Here is a 15,744-nt window from a genome sequence, read left to right as displayed (position 1 = left end):
TTTATAACAAACAGCAACATGTCACTGTGAAGCTGAAGCCCAGTGTATTCAACCCTCCTCCATCACTTACTCAAGTACTGGAGCTCAAATCCTCTGCTTGTGTTTTCATTGTCGGTAATGAACTCTAGCCACAGGCTGCTGGACGTGCTGTTCAAAGTCCTTCCCAACATTTCTGTCGAGCTGAAGGCACCCAGCAAGCGGGCAGAGCTGTTAGTGCCATCATATACCTGGAGAGGAAAGCAAAGAGTCAGAGTATCAGGACTTGGAGCTGTACGAAGAACCGGGTAGACATGAATCGCTTGTTTAATCTTTCCAAAAATAAATTCTTCACTCAACGTGTGATTAAACTCTGGAATTCGTTGCTAGAGAATGTGGTAAAAGCAGTTAGCTCAGCAGGGTTTAAAAAGGTTTGGATAACTTCCTGAAAGAAACGTCCATAAGCTATTGTTAAGATGGGGAAAATCTACTTCTTATTTCTAAGATAAGCAGCATGAAATGTATTGGTTTGTTTTGTGGTCTTGCCAGGTACTTGTAACCTGGATTGGCCACTGTTGGAAACAAGATGCTGGCCTTGATGGATCTTCGGTCTGTCCCAGTATGGCAAAACTTATGTTCATGATGCATTCAGCATTCACTTACCCCCTGCTTCGAGTGAAGAAGTTGCTTAACAGTTATAAGCAGTGGGCTGAGAACCAGCTAAGCAAAGAATCAAATCCCACCCTTGCTCACTGTGACCTTGGGCAAGTCACTTAGCCCTCTGGGGATAGGGAAATAACTAGTACCTGAATGGAACTCACTTTGAGCTACATCTGAAATCCTCTCTCTTTCCTTGGTGCTTGAGTTGAAAGAAATCACCTGGGAGAGCTAAGATGGGAACAAAATCTTCCTTTAATGCAGGGGTTCTCAACCCAGTCCCTCAGGACACACCCAGTCAGGTTTTCAGGATATCCACAATGAATATGCATGAGATAGATTTATATACCAATGAGGAAGTATATGCAGATCTGTCTCCTGCATATTCATTGTGGGTATCCTGAAAACCCAACTAGCTGGCGGTGCCTTGAAGACTGGGTTGAGAGCCATTACATTAAGAACATAAGCCTAGCCATACTGGGACAGACCGAGGGTCAATCAAGCCCAGCATCCTGTTTCCAACAGTGGCCAATCCAGGTCACAAGTACCTGGCAGAAAAACATAGAATAGCAACATTCCACGTAGAACCCCAAAGAGTTGCAAGATTCTAGAATTCTAAAGAATAACAAGATTCCATGCAGAACTTCAAAGTGTAGCAACATTCCAAGTAGAACCCCAAAGCATAGCAAGATTCCATTCAGAATCCCAAGTACATAAGTATTGCCACACTGGGACAGACCAAAGGTCCATCTAGTCCAGTATCCTGTTTCCAGCAGTGGCCAATCCAGGTCAAGTACCTGACAAGATCCCAAAAGAGTAAACCAGGCTTGTACTAGTTTTAGTTTCAGTGTCTTGGGTGGCGGGGGTGCTTATAAAGTGTCTGTGCACAGATGAACGCTGCACCTTGATAAGTGGTTCCAAACCTGTCCCTGGGGGACCACTAGCCAGCTGGGGTTTTAGACTTCAGTCCTTTTTAGCTTGTAGCCCCTGATGAAGCTTTCTTTGTAAAGCGAAACCTGGATCCTAGTTGGGGTAAAAATTGGAAGACACTGGATTTATCAGCTCAGAACTGGTCCTCTAGGCGACACAGTGGATTGACATTTGAACTATAATATTTCCATCATTTTTGAATTTTTTCTTCTTTAAGACTGTGGCCTTAAATGAATGAAGAAGTGCAATGATAAAAAACGGTGACTATATCTGTAAGTCAGACCTAACTTTGTCATGAGCAGGAAATGACCTTATCTTTGTTGGAGTCACTCATGATGGGAAGGGGGGGGGGGGGGGGAATGAGGATTACAGTCTTTACTTAGACCAGGCAGCTCTCAGCTCTGAAACCAACACTTCCAGGATCAAGAGATACTGAAGAAATATTTGCATAAATTTGATTTATGCACCTGGCTTATGGGCCTGACCTACGAAAGCGCCAAACCCCTAAGAGAAAAAGTACATTGGCTCCCACTTAAAGAACGCATTGTGTTCAAAATTTGCACCTTGGTTCATAAAATCATTCACGGCGAGGCCCCAGTCTACATGTTAGACCTCATAGACTTACCAACCAGGAATACAAAAAAGGTCAACACGCACATTCCTGAATCTCCACTACCCCAGCTGCAAAGGACTAAAATATAAATCAACATATGCATCCAGCTTCTCATACATAAGTACGCAACTATGGAATGCGCTACCAAACGCCATGAAAACAATGCACGACATAACAAACTTCCAAAACTCACTAAAAACTAACCTGTTCAAAAAGGCATACCACAATGACCCAACCTAAATACCAAAAATCGAAACCTATACCAGAATTAGACAAAAACGAATTCTCTACACCTGACTACTTCACCTCTTATTTCGGAAATGAACTCTCTATACTGACTGCTTAACTTACTTTGTCACTCAAGAACTGTAACGCAGTACCCTTTTTGTATTTTCAGTCCGGAAATGGCAATCGCCAGTACGGCCTAATGTAAGCCACATTGAGCCTGCAAATAGGTGGGAAAATGCGGGATACAAATGCAACTAATAATAATAATAATACCTTGAAAATCTAGCCCTCTTTGACAGCCATCATAACCACAACAGAATCTCCCGCTTGGAGAGGGATTTAATTTAATTGAACATTTCCAGGCCACCTACACTGACAGTTCAAACTGTATTACAATTCATATAAATCCACATTTATTACCATAGTACAATTAATAATAACATTGATACAATATGATTTGCACAAATAGTTGAATCTTGACTTGTTGTCTAAAAACCAGATAATTCACTCAACATCAGACATTACCTGGTAAAGAGTTTCACACACAGAATCCTTTAAACATCACCATTGTATCCATTATGCTCTTAAAACGAAATCTATTAGGAGCTGGGAGCTTCGTCTTATAATAATGAATAGCATGAAGAGATGTGGTAATACAATGTAATTCAAACAAATTAACCAACACAAACCTGGCAACTGCACCATGAGCACATTTACATATGATAATCAGTAACTCGAATAGGCCTCGGCCTCGGTGGGCAGCCCTGTTCACAAATATGCCAACGAACATCAGCTTTTACTGCGGCAACCGTCTCAACAGCTTATCTGGTAACCCCAAATACAGGATGGTACAATAATTGAAAAATGACAACACTAATGTTCTACCACCTGCTACAAAATGTCAGTTAATTTACTGAATAAGCTGGCAGTTTACAGAATGTCTTATTTACACAATGAACCCAGTGTGGGCTTCCATGGTGAACGCAGAATCCAAAATGATTCCCGACACTCTGTGGGATTTTAACGAAGGAAAACTAATTTTCAATATCTCAGATTTCCTTCATGGAACGACCACAGCCAAACCTCGGACCTACAACAGATTAGCTTTACTGGGGTTAATTTTAAGATGGTTAACACTCATCTCTGATCCCCTTCGTGTCTGAAAGAAATGGACCCTTATTCGACCACAATATCACCTTGTATTTGTTTCTCTACCGTTCTTGGCTAACGCCTACGGTACCATGCAAGCCACATTGAGCCTGCAAATAGGTGGGAAAATGTGGGATACATTTTCAGCTGTGAGTCAGACCGTCAAGCAGACATCACTATTCGCTGATTGAGCAGTGATTGTTAATTGGGTGTCCTTTTCCCCTGAAGAAGCCCCGGCGGCAAAACGGGTCCGTCGGGTGGGGGAACCCGTTCCTTATGCTGCTTCAAGCTAAGTTTTTTTCTTTTTTGCATTTTGATGTCTTGAGGTTTTGATTGACACAGTGGATGTAGCATTCTTTATAAAAATATATATTTTTTTAAAAAGGTATAGTCGTCCATTCTAAGGGAGGAGGTTGGGCTGACCAATGATTGACGTACGGTGATGCTTTGTGAGCAATTTCAGCAATTTGGCTATCACCTGTCTGAGGTCTTTTCCCCTCCTTCTAATTATTTTTGATATCCTACATACCGGGTTCGCGTATTGTTGTAGGATAAGCACAGAAGCACTGCCACGCTGGGAAAAGACCAAAGGTCCATCAAGCCCAGCACTCTGTCTCCGACAGCTGCCAATCCAGGCCCCAAGAACCTGGCAAAAACCCCAAATTTAATAACGATCAATGTACTTTTCCTTCAGGAATCTGTCCAGACCCCCTTTAAACTCAGCAAGGCCAGCTGCCGTCACTACCTTCTCCGGCAATGAGTTCCAGAGTCTAACTACGCGCTGAGTAAAGAAAAACTTTCTCCGATTTGTTTTAAACCTACCACATTCTAATTTCATCTTGTGTCCCCTGGTTCTATTATTGTTAGAAAGCGTAAACAAACGCTTCACATCTGTCCGCTCTATCCCGCTCATTATTTTGTAAACCTCTTTCATATCACCCCTCAGCCTCCTTCTCTCCAGGCTAAAGAGTCCTAGCCGTCTTGACCTCTCCTCATAGGGTAGTCGTCCCATCCCTTTTATAATTTTTGTCGCCCTTCTCTGCACCTTCTCCAATTCCTTTATATCTTTTTTGAGATGAGGCGACCAGAACAAATGTAACAAATAATAATAATAATAATAATCTAAGATTTAACAATGGAAAAACGCTTTTCTACTAAACTAAAAGCTTGATTTCAGCAGTCCTGAAAAGGTATTAAAAGCACAATACCATCTACACATGAAAGAAAAGCAAACTCCAGATCCTGCTTACCCCATTGCAAATGTACTCAAAAATGTGTTGGGTATAAGTCATAACAGGAATCCCTGTGGGACCCCCACAGCTCATATTCCATGAGGAAGAAACCCCCATCCCCCATGTTGACCCGAACACGCTGTTTGTTAAAAGAATATTCCCAGCAATTTCCAATGCACTCAGGTATCCAAATAGAACTTCAGGACTGATCAAATCAAATGCAGAAGGTAAATTAATTTGCGTGACAATCACCTGCCTTACGTCATCTCAGTGCAATAACTCTTCACGTGCTACACATATCAGCAAGATTTCTGTGTGAACTGCAAACTCCCAGCCTAATCACATACAGAAAGTCGTGTCAATCCAAATATTTCTGCTGCACGATGAGTCGCCAAGGATGGGTTGGCATCTAAAGTTTAATGAAGGACCCGATACTGGCCGTGTTTCAACATAATGCCTGCATCAGGGTTCGTGATTGTAGCCATCTGGATCTTATCGCTTATTCCTTCATTGATCAACATTTAATACCAAGGAGAACGAATGCAGAGTGGAAGAAAATCCAATCCAAGAAACCAGTCAAAACTCGCAGAATGAAAACTCCAAGTAGACTTTATTAGGTCCTAATAAAGTCTACTTGGAGTTTTCATTCTATGAGTTTCTTGGATTGGATTTTCTTCCACTCTGTCTTCGTTCTCCTTGGTGATTTTGTGGAAGATGTGAACCTCTTTTTTTTTTCAACATTTAATACCAACACTTGCAGTGAAAAAAGTAATCACCTCCTCCCGGCTTTAGTCATCTGCCTCTCAGAAACAGACACCATTACAGCTGTCCAAATGTGTTACTACTAAGGCCGGAGCCACTAACTGAAAAGTATCTTCATGAATAAAAAGGCTTCAACTTGCGTATAATCTACAACTTACGAAAACTTTTCTGGACTACTTTTCACTTGAGGCTGTAATGTCAACTGAGAATCAACTATGATCCCCAGATTCCTCAAATCTGAATCAAACTGCAAAATTTCATCACCAAATTGAACCCACCCTCCCTAAAAAAAAACCAAAAACGTTGGGTCCAATGTCATGACAAAACTGTCAGCTCAGGTTTCTTCACATTCAAACTCAACCTTTATGTTGACTTCTAGACATGTACTTGCGTCATAATATCCAACATTTTCTGCAATGCCCCCTCCCTTGCAATAGAAACATGGACCAGGAATTATATATCATCAGCATTAACCAATATACAATATTCAATTTGGAAACAACAAGCAAATTGGTTGGATATAAACATTAAACAATACAGATGAAGGATCCCAGTGTCAACAGACATCCATTCAGAGTGCCTGGCAGAAGATCATACTTGATGTGTCCTATCAAGCAAAAAAAGATTGAAACCACTGCCACATTATCCCCATGATGCCAACATCCCTTAACTGCTTCAGTAGCATTCAATGATTTATAGCATCAAATGCCACAGAGATGTCCATCATCACAAGGATGCCTGCATCAAATCCCTTCCTAATCATATCAAAGATAGAAATCATTCGTGTCTCAATTCCATATTTCTACCTAAATCCACGTTGATAGTTATCCAACACCTTAAACTTATCTGGATGGTCCTTAAAAGTTGGTGTAAAGCCAAGTTTTCAAGAAATCTTGCCACAAATGGGAAGGATGATGCTGGGCCTATAATGATTTGGATTTAAAGGATCCAACTTCTGATCCTTCCATAACAGGTGGACACATGGCCATCTTTAATTGCCTAAGCTCTATACCAGATGCTAGTGATTTATTAACATTTGCCAACTGGTTCCACAGTGGGTTTGCTTCAAACATTTCAAGACCTTTGTCTCACAATTATTCAACGGCAATGTTGAGTCATTCAGTGAATGAATTGCCCTCTCCAATGTTTCTGAAACCTTACAAAAATCACTTCAGTCCTCTCCTTGTGAACTCCATCTTCTGCACCATCATATGTACTCAATGGAAACTTTTCAATTAAATTTTTGCACCTTGTCCTGAAAACTGGATAAAATTCTTCCCACAGGCAGTCAGCAGGATCGTGAGCAAGAAAATCAAATTCTGGCATAACAGACGGGACTTGTCTCTCGCAGATGCTGTATGCAAATGGATTACTAAGTATAATGGCAGGAAGGAGCATGAAACACATTTTCTGCAAAACTCCTGAACTATGGAGATAGTGGTAAAGATGGTGACAGAGATTTTGATACAGCCAGTATATCTGATGAGATAGAGGTACAACCGCCAAGGACACCAAGGTCCTCCCAAGGACTCTCACTAACTACACCCTCTCCAAAAGACATTACACTGTGTGATACCCGCAAGCGAGTCTTCTCCTGAGTAGCCCCCCACACTCTGGAATGCATTGCCTGAAAGACTCCGCTTAACACAAGACTACCTCTACTTCAGGAAGCAGGTGAAAGCTTGGCTCTTCAACCAAGCCTTTAACGGAAGAAGTAACTAACTTGTTAGTCTCACTCACACAAACAAGGATTGACTTGGGCTGCACATACTGCAGTGGGACATGTTTATCCACTCCTACCCTATCTGAGATAATATTTAACCTTTTCCTCTCCGAGGATGCTACCAAAACCCTTACCCACACCCTTATCACCTCTCGCCTAGACTACTGCAATTTGCTTCTCGCTGGTCTCCCGCTCAGCCATCTATCTCCTCTTCAATCTGTCCAAAACTCTGCTGCGCGTCTTATATTCCGCCAGAGTCGCTATACTCACGTTAGCCCTCTCCTCAAGTCGCTTCACTGGCTCCCTATCCGCTTCCGCATACGGTTCAAACTTCTCCTTTTGACCTACAAGTGCATCCACTCCGCAGCTCCTCAGTACCTTTCCGCTCTCATCTCTTCCTACACTCCTCCCCGTGAACTCCGTTCGCTGGGTAAATGTCTCCTGTTGTCCCCCTTCTCCCTCACTGCTAACTCCCGGCTCCATTCCTTCTATCTCGCTGCTCCCTATGCCTGGAATAGACTCCCTGAGCCAGTACGTCAGGCTCAGTCTCTGGCTGTCTTCGTCTAGGCTTAAAGCCCACCTCTTTGCTACTGCTTTCGACTCCTAACCATGACTCTCTTACTCAACACCCTCACTTATCACCCCTACCACTGCAATTTCCCCACCCCTAGCTGTCTGTTCGTCTGTCCAATTTAGATTGTAAGCTCTGTTGAGCAGGGACTGTCTTTTCATGTTCATTTGTACAGCGTTGCGTAAGTCTAGTAGCGCTATAGAAATGTTTAATAATAGTAGTAGTACTCTCTGACCTCCTTGTGACTGTGAGCAAGTCACCTAACCCTCCGTTGCCCCAGGTACAAATAAGTACCTGTACAAAACATGTAAACCACTTTGACTGTAACCACAGAAAGGTGATATATCAAGTTCCATCCTCTCTTTCTTTTTCATTATTAGTTCTAAGGCTTATAAACATTAAACACTGGTTATAAAGTGCTAACCCCAGCTACTTGCTTCTCCCGGGTTCTGGAAAGCAAACCTTGACGGAAACTCTCTTGTGTCCGGACGCACAGGTGAGCTGCCCCAGGCTCAAATATTTGGTTGCAGACCTGCAGCTGAGTTGTGTCCCCAGGCTGCTTTCTCCAGTAAACTCAAAGGAGAGCAGGACCTGACCTTGGAAAGTTAAGGGAAAACTGGTGGGAAGCTGAGTGCATAGCGATTTCTCACTGGAAGCACCAGCGAGCTCACTGCTACAGTTAAAAGCTCTGGAATGTAATCTCAGAGAATGTGGCAAAAACACAATGTATCTGGGTTTAAAAAAAGGTTTCTACAAGTTCCTGGAGGAAATGTCCATAAATTCTTATTAAAGTAGACTTGGGGGACAGGCACTGTTTACTCCCAGGGATAATTATGAAGCATTCAATCTATCTATTTTTGGGGATTGGCCACTGCTGGAAACAGGATATTGGGCTAGATGGACCTTTGGTTGACCCAGTTTGGCAGTTCTTACAGTGCGTTCTTATGGATGTTGAAATAAGGTACCCTTCTATATAAATAATTCTCACCTGCAACGTTCTGAAGCTCACTCTGTGGGAGGGAAACACTGAAGCCCTGCACTGTTGGTAGGCTAGGCTGTCAGCAACACTCATTCTCATTCATGCACCACTCACTGTCACTCATAGACCCGCCCTCAGCCACGCCCCATCCGCACATAATTCACAACCCCAACGTTCTAAATGAAGCCTCAACCGGAAGTGTGAAGCGTCGAGATATCCTTTTTGCCCATGACTGTGTGCCCCGCCCTCGTGTCACAACGTGATCACGACGAGGGCGGAGCACTGACACGCCACGAAACGCGATCTCCCCCTGCCCCTCGGCGCCCATTTTTCATACGGAACCCGCATCACGGAGCAGACAGGTGCCTGGAGGGGGGTTGGGGGACAGCTGGGTGGCTGCAGGGGGGCCCGGGGGACAGGAGGCTCGCTGGACACCAAAACCTTGCTAGCGCCCGTTTCATCTCTCACAGAAACGGGCCTTTTTTACTAGTATACTATAGTTTTGTTATGTGTAACAAGAAAACCAGCATTTTATCTAACCATAATAAGATACAGTGCAAAAAGCTTGAGTACTTCAAGTGGAATCGGAACATAGTCCTTGAAAAAGCCTTGGCTATGCCATCATATCACCAAACAGCCTGCCCCGCATTCTGCTAGGAGTCTATCAATAGAAATCAAACAAAATAAAACATGGAAAAGAAAATAAGATGATACCTTTTTTATTGGACATAACTTAATACATTTCTTGATTAGCTTTCGAAGGTTGCCCTTCTTCCTCCGATCGGAAATAAGCAAATGGATTACTAAGTATAATGGCAGGAAGGAGCTAGGAGTCTAGAAAACCGCCAACCATAGAGACAATGAAATGGGGGTAAAAGCAGCAGATGAGGCAGGGAAGGCAGGTCGATTGCCTCAGGCCGTTTCCAGGGGAACAGAAAGAAAGGGAGCCAGTAAAAAAAAAAAATGTGAGGAGCCGGGAGAGTCCACCAGAAAGAGGTCAGCGTTAGCAAGACGCCTCAGCCCAGCCTTCAACTCATCAGCCTGAATTTTCTGTTGTCTTAATACCAGGAGCCTGTGGAGGCCTGAAAGAACTTTGAAGGTGACCTCAGGGGTCCTTTTGCTTGATGAAATTGTAAACCTGCTATTTTTTAAATGGAAGCCACTTCGATGAAACTGAAATAAGGTGCAGTGAGATCACTCTGACCGTGCTAAAATGGAACTGCAGTAACGGTTCTTCTCCCTAATTGTCTGTCTTGATAAATGTCTCTTTGGAAATTCTCCCCCAAATCTTACCTTTAATAGGTCTCCTGCCTGCAGGTCAAACACTCGGGCCCTCAGCTGGATTCCCTTTCCTGGCTGAATCTGGATGGAGTAGATGCATTCATGATTGTTGTTATAATTGGCCGGATAATTGGGGGACAGGAGGACGCCCTGAGTTCCACTGACGGATGAGCCACATTCAGCTAGAAAGATAACAGAACAGAACAGCAGTTTAACAGGGCAGGAAAAAGCTAGAAATGAAGCGTCCCCGAGGTCACACGCTAGGAAATACATGGAAGAAAAAAGGCACTGTGTTTAAAGACTTTGAAAAGTAAAAACGTAGCTAAGTTTGCATTTCTTTAACTTGTCTGTTCACAAACCAGTGACACACACAGTCGCCTATGGTGTGGGGGTGCAAGGGGAGCAGCCGATCCCCCATATGGATTTTGAATAAAATGGTCTTCAGCTTTACACTGATGCCTATTTTACAAAATGTCTGCTCCCCCTGACATCAAAACCTGGCTACGCTTCTGGGGGGGGGGGGGGGGGGAGGCGATGCTACCCTTCTTCATTAGATAATCCACCCAAGGCTGGTTAAAAACAACAGAAAGCACTCTTACCTATCATCTCCTCATAGTTCATCTGGGCTGAGTGTCCTATAGACCTCGGTGACCTTGAAAGCCAGAGTGCAGGAACCATAGCCTGGAGCATTCTGTATGTTTTTCATTGCTTCCTATTCCCTCCCCACCTCTCTACCTACGAGTTACCACAGTATCTACAGAAACCTAACTTCAGCTCACATTTCATCTGTTTAAACGTTGCATCGAACTACTTCCAGAACAGCAACGCACACAAAGAACTGAAGAGCCCAGGTGAGAGCTGGGCCACCTCCTGACAAGCCAGATGAAGACGTGCAATTGAAACTGGCCTGAAACATGTCCCTGTCACAGGTTTCTGAACATACACCACTTGTGATTTTTATCTGCCTGTACAGAACACTGTGTTCTCTCTAGGCACTCCACGTTCAGTCTCCTCTACTCTTTGATCACACCAGGCAGAATTCACAGGGACGGAGCTGACCAGGGAAGGAATCAGTCATACGCTACTACTTTTGAGTACAAAAGTACACAGATCTGGAACACACTACCAATGGCCCTGAAAAAAATGGACAACCTAACCAGCTTTCGCAAACCTCTGAAGACACACCTCTTCAACAAAGCCTATTAAGGACATCCTCACTAACTGACTATTCCTAAACTACCCAGGTGCATCCAAAATACCTCTCACAACACCTACCTAGCTCTTACTTCTAAATTTACCTACCTTAACTTATTATCGACTATCTAAGATCATGTAATGACTGCATCATAACAACACTCTGTAAGCCACATTGAGCCTGCAAAAAGGTGGGATAATGTGGGGTACAAATGCAATAATAATAATAATAATAATAATAATAATCTTTCATGGCACATTTTAAAAGAATGAAGGTTTTATACAATGAGACTTTCACCCACTTCTGAGAGGGTGTTGGGCAAGCCACTAAACCCTCCATTGGCTCAGGAACAAAAAAATTAGTGAGCCCTCTAGGGACAGAAAAAGTACTTGCCTAGAACGCGTACAGCCTTGCGTATGTCTAGCAGCGCTACAGAAGTGATAAATAACAGTAGTAGTTCTGTTACCTTTCTTGAATCCAATATTTTTTTCCCAGTTTCTGCCCCCTGCCCCCGAAGTTGCCAGAGCTTGGCACACCACAACAAGAATAACTTCTAAATTTGAGTACTGATTCTCCTTCATGTGGAGGCCCTCCTCCTGCCCAGAAATGGAGCTCGCCTGCAAACCGATGTGTGAACAGGGCGAGTACAGAAAGGGCAGGAGGCAGAAGGGAGGGAGTTGAGAAGCTGCCTGTGGATAGTCGAATGGTGCCTAGAAAGGGCTTAGAAAGACGCTAACTATGAACCATTATTGTGTGTATCTGAGCCTAGTGTTTCAGGAGCTTTATTTCCTGACACAGCCCAGGCATTCATTCTACGAAATCTTCTTCATTCCATTGAGTAAGTCAACCAGCCCAACAAGAAGCCCCTGGGTGTGTATGTGGTGAGGACAGAGGCCTTGGACACATAGCTCTAAGGTAGCAGGATGACCTGAATCATGCAGCCTTAGATATGCTCAAGGTAGACAATGCCTCACCAGGCAATAAATCTGATGCATTACCATAAAACCAATATTTTTACTTAAAGCAAGCACAGCGAGGGACTGAATAATGATATCATTATATCTGATGAGCACTGCATTCTGAGGGCCAGGTCTAAAGCGCTCATTTTTTGTTCATTTTTTCCCTTGATTAACTTTCAGCAAATTGTAATTGTTATTCATGTCCTGGAGCTACCGCTTGTCATGTGAAGGTGACGTGAGCCCCCCTGTGACTTCCACATTAAATAGTTCTGGCTAAAGCTTTCATTCCCTTGAACAGCCAAGCCTGGATGCACCGCATGTACAATGTGCTGCATTGTGTTTCCACATCTTATCCTTCCCTTGCTGAAGTTCAAAGCTAGACCCGAGTTTCTTCCCAACTAATTTCTAGGTAGAAACAATCAATCAACCAAGCAAAATGAAAGCACAGGACCACCTACCAACACACCTTGGCAGAGGCGAACTCCAAACACGCCGTCTACCTCCGAGGCAGGTGATGCGGGACACTCCCTCCAGCCGGTATCCAGGAAAGCAGGAGAACACCAAAATATCTCCTACGCCAAACTGCAGGCCCTTTCTGATACTGTAGGGTGGAACTTCAGGCTCTTCGCAAGGTTCCAGATTGTACTCTACAAGAAGTTAAATCAGATGCCTGTAAGTGTCTACCTGTGATTAATCCTTATGACCATACAGAAGAATTTAAGATAAAAGCATCGCAGAAGCATTGGATATGACCTTCAGATCACACAATCCTTTACTCATTGACGAAGTCACACAAAAGACTATCTGTAGGAACTAAGCTCAGGATGGAACCTTGCAGCTCGGAAAGTTAAGCTCCCTTCTTTTACCCTCCTTGATTGAAACCTATCGCAGTGAAATTATGCTTTAGGACAGGAATAGAAACACGGAAATATAGATACAGAGAAAATGAAAATAAAGGAAAGACACCCAGAGGATATCACAGTGGTAAAGTCAACTGAAAACCTTTCTGGAACAGGAATTACATTTCATTATGCAGAGAAGAGTTTCATGACTGGAGGTTAAGAACGGCACAGTGCAAAACACAGGTATGAGTTTGGGGGGGGGGGAGGGGGGCAAGTGGGAGTCTCTACATTCCTACTGCACCTGAGAAGGTGATGTTGAAACCTTCGTAGGACATGGAGAAATCTGAGATGAAGCGAATCTGCGCTGTGAAGTTTCCATACAGACCAGCACCAACGGGCGCAGGGAGCCGCGAGCCCGTGAGGCGTTTCAAGGGCTGGGTAAAGCTGCCGTTTTCTGTGATGAGCAGATAGTCGTGGCCATTCTCCAAGTGGAAGGTGTGAAATGTGAAAAACACCCCTGTAAGAATTGGCGCATGAGGGATAACAGATCAGAGGCTGGATTCTGGAATCTGCATCGGTAATACCACACTGAGATTGAACAGAAACAATTATCCCTCAGGCCCCAACCTCATCACCCTGCTCTGGACACTCATCGTGACTTCATCTATTTATCTTCTCCCACCTCATAAGTTTCCTGCCAGGCTGGAGAATTTGAAAGACACCAGGTGACCCTATGCACTAGCTTTTTTTCTGCTGTCTCTGCCACGGGGTTGGGATTTCATTTACACAAAATTTAACACAGGAGGGGGGGCTCTATTAACAGTTCAGTGAGGATTTTCTCCCTAGATTACTGCATTACTTAGCTGTTTCCCCACATCCCACCTAAGGCTGAATTTCCCTGCCCAAGCCCCATATGCAGCCTGAGAGATACCTGAAGTGACTTCCCCAGGGTCACAAAAAGAGCCAGATGGAGAGATGGGATTTGAACCCTGGCTTCCTGGTTCTCTGCTTACTGCTGTATTCACCAGGGACACGGGTTTCTGTAGCAGTTATCTTGCGCTTGTACATTGGAGTTACCATAGCTCATAAGTACACTGCTTACATTTAAAAATCAACAAGTACGACACCAAGTCTGGGTATCTGAGGACTGTAAATGTCAAATTAAAACATGACAGATCGGGAATCTTTGTGTTACTGCACGACACGGTTATTAAATGTGGCCTAGTTTGTCCCAAGCACACGGGCTCCAGCCTCAGCTGGCTACTCACCTTTTCCGTGTGACGTCTCTATCATCCAGGTACAGTTTAAGTTGTTAGGATAGAAGTCAGGGAAACCCGGAGATAAGATGGTTCCAGTGGCTCCCTGGATGTATCCACCACACAGAGCTGTAGAAAGTAAAATCAAGATGGAGAGCCAGTCGAGTCACCCACAGCTGTGGCCTAAGGAACTGTGCAAGGCTTGGTCATACTTATCCATCTCCTGCAAACAGGAGAACTATGGAGGTTGGGGCTACAGTTAAGAAAGGGCCCTTTTCCTAAAACACGTTAAGAAATGCGCTTTGCATGTTTTTAACACGGGACTTTCCCATATGCCAAGCCCGTTTTTAATATGGCCCCAAAACACAGCTTTTTCTTACTTTTTGCAGGTCCTTTACTAATTGTTCCATCGGTGCATGAGATCTGCACAACGACTAACATGGGATTTAGAAGGCGCGTAGTAATGTGAACGTACTGGTTGGATAACGCTTGCATACTCATTCCCCGCCCCATCTTGAGAAAATAAACAAAAAAAAAATAACTAGCGCATGACTAGCGGGTGCTGATGGGAAAAACTGCCGCAAAATGCTTTAATGCGTTTTGTGGTAAACATTTTTCGCATGTTAAGTGCTCATTAGAGCTTAATATGGTTTAGTAAAAGGGCCCCCCGACATGTGCTACAGCTATTAACACACTAACGCTAGTCACATGCATTATTTTAACACAGGTCCAGTGTTATACACGGCACCTGTTCACTAAAATGCACGTTAACAGCATTAGTGCACAGTAAGGCACGCTAGAAAATATTCCCTTATTTCTTGTTTGTCCTGTTTGTCTGTCCTAATTAGTTTGTAAGCTCTGTCGAGCAAGGACTGTCTCTTCATGTTCAAGTGTACAGCGCTGCGTACGTCTAGTAGCGCTATAGAAATGATAAGTAGTAGTCTGTAGGATTCCGGAATCTTTGCTACTGTTTGAGATTCTGCAGTGAATGTTGCTATTCTTTGGGATTCCACATGGAATGTTGCTACTCTTTGGGATTCCGGAATCTTGTTACTTTTTGTCCTTATCCCTTATTTGTCCTGTTTGTCTGTCCTAATTAGAATGTAAGCTCTATCCAGCAGGGACTGCCTCTTCACGTTCAAGTGTACAGCGCTGTGTACGTCTAGTAGCGCTTTAGAAATGATAAGTAGTAGTAGTAGTAAACTCCAGCTGTGTTTCCAGTAGAGCAGCACATTGAGGACAATTTCACTACAGGGCACCTGACTTAGGAGGATTAACTACTTAGATGCTGGTTTAGAAAAAAAAACACAAAGGCACCCCCAAAGCCTTGTTCTGCTCTGGAGCAGGTGTAAAAGTCCATCTTGTGATTATTCACGTAGCCAGCGGCAGAC

At 43.7% G+C, this 15,744-nt stretch overlaps 1 protein-coding gene across 1 annotated transcript in view; it reads right to left on the bottom strand.

Annotated features, from left to right (window-relative positions):
- CSMD2 (CUB and Sushi multiple domains 2) overlaps window positions 1-15,744 on the bottom strand; it is a 507,359-nt gene that overhangs the window by 116,063 nt on the left and 375,552 nt on the right. The window contains exons 19-23 of the mRNA XM_030220011.1: window positions 14,366-14,482; window positions 13,399-13,614; window positions 12,714-12,902; window positions 10,114-10,283; window positions 71-227 (exon numbers count right to left, since the gene is read on the bottom strand). Coding sequence (XP_030075871.1) covers window positions 71-227; window positions 10,114-10,283; window positions 12,714-12,902; window positions 13,399-13,614; window positions 14,366-14,482 — 849 coding nt within the window. The remainder of the gene's footprint in view (window positions 1-70; window positions 228-10,113; window positions 10,284-12,713; window positions 12,903-13,398; window positions 13,615-14,365; window positions 14,483-15,744) is intronic.

This window comes from Microcaecilia unicolor, chromosome 11, assembly GCF_901765095.1.
Source record: "Microcaecilia unicolor chromosome 11, aMicUni1.1, whole genome shotgun sequence".
In the NCBI taxonomy this organism is placed as follows: domain Eukaryota; kingdom Metazoa; phylum Chordata; class Amphibia; order Gymnophiona; family Siphonopidae; genus Microcaecilia; species Microcaecilia unicolor.
This window is presented reverse-complemented; position numbering and strand designations above follow the sequence as displayed.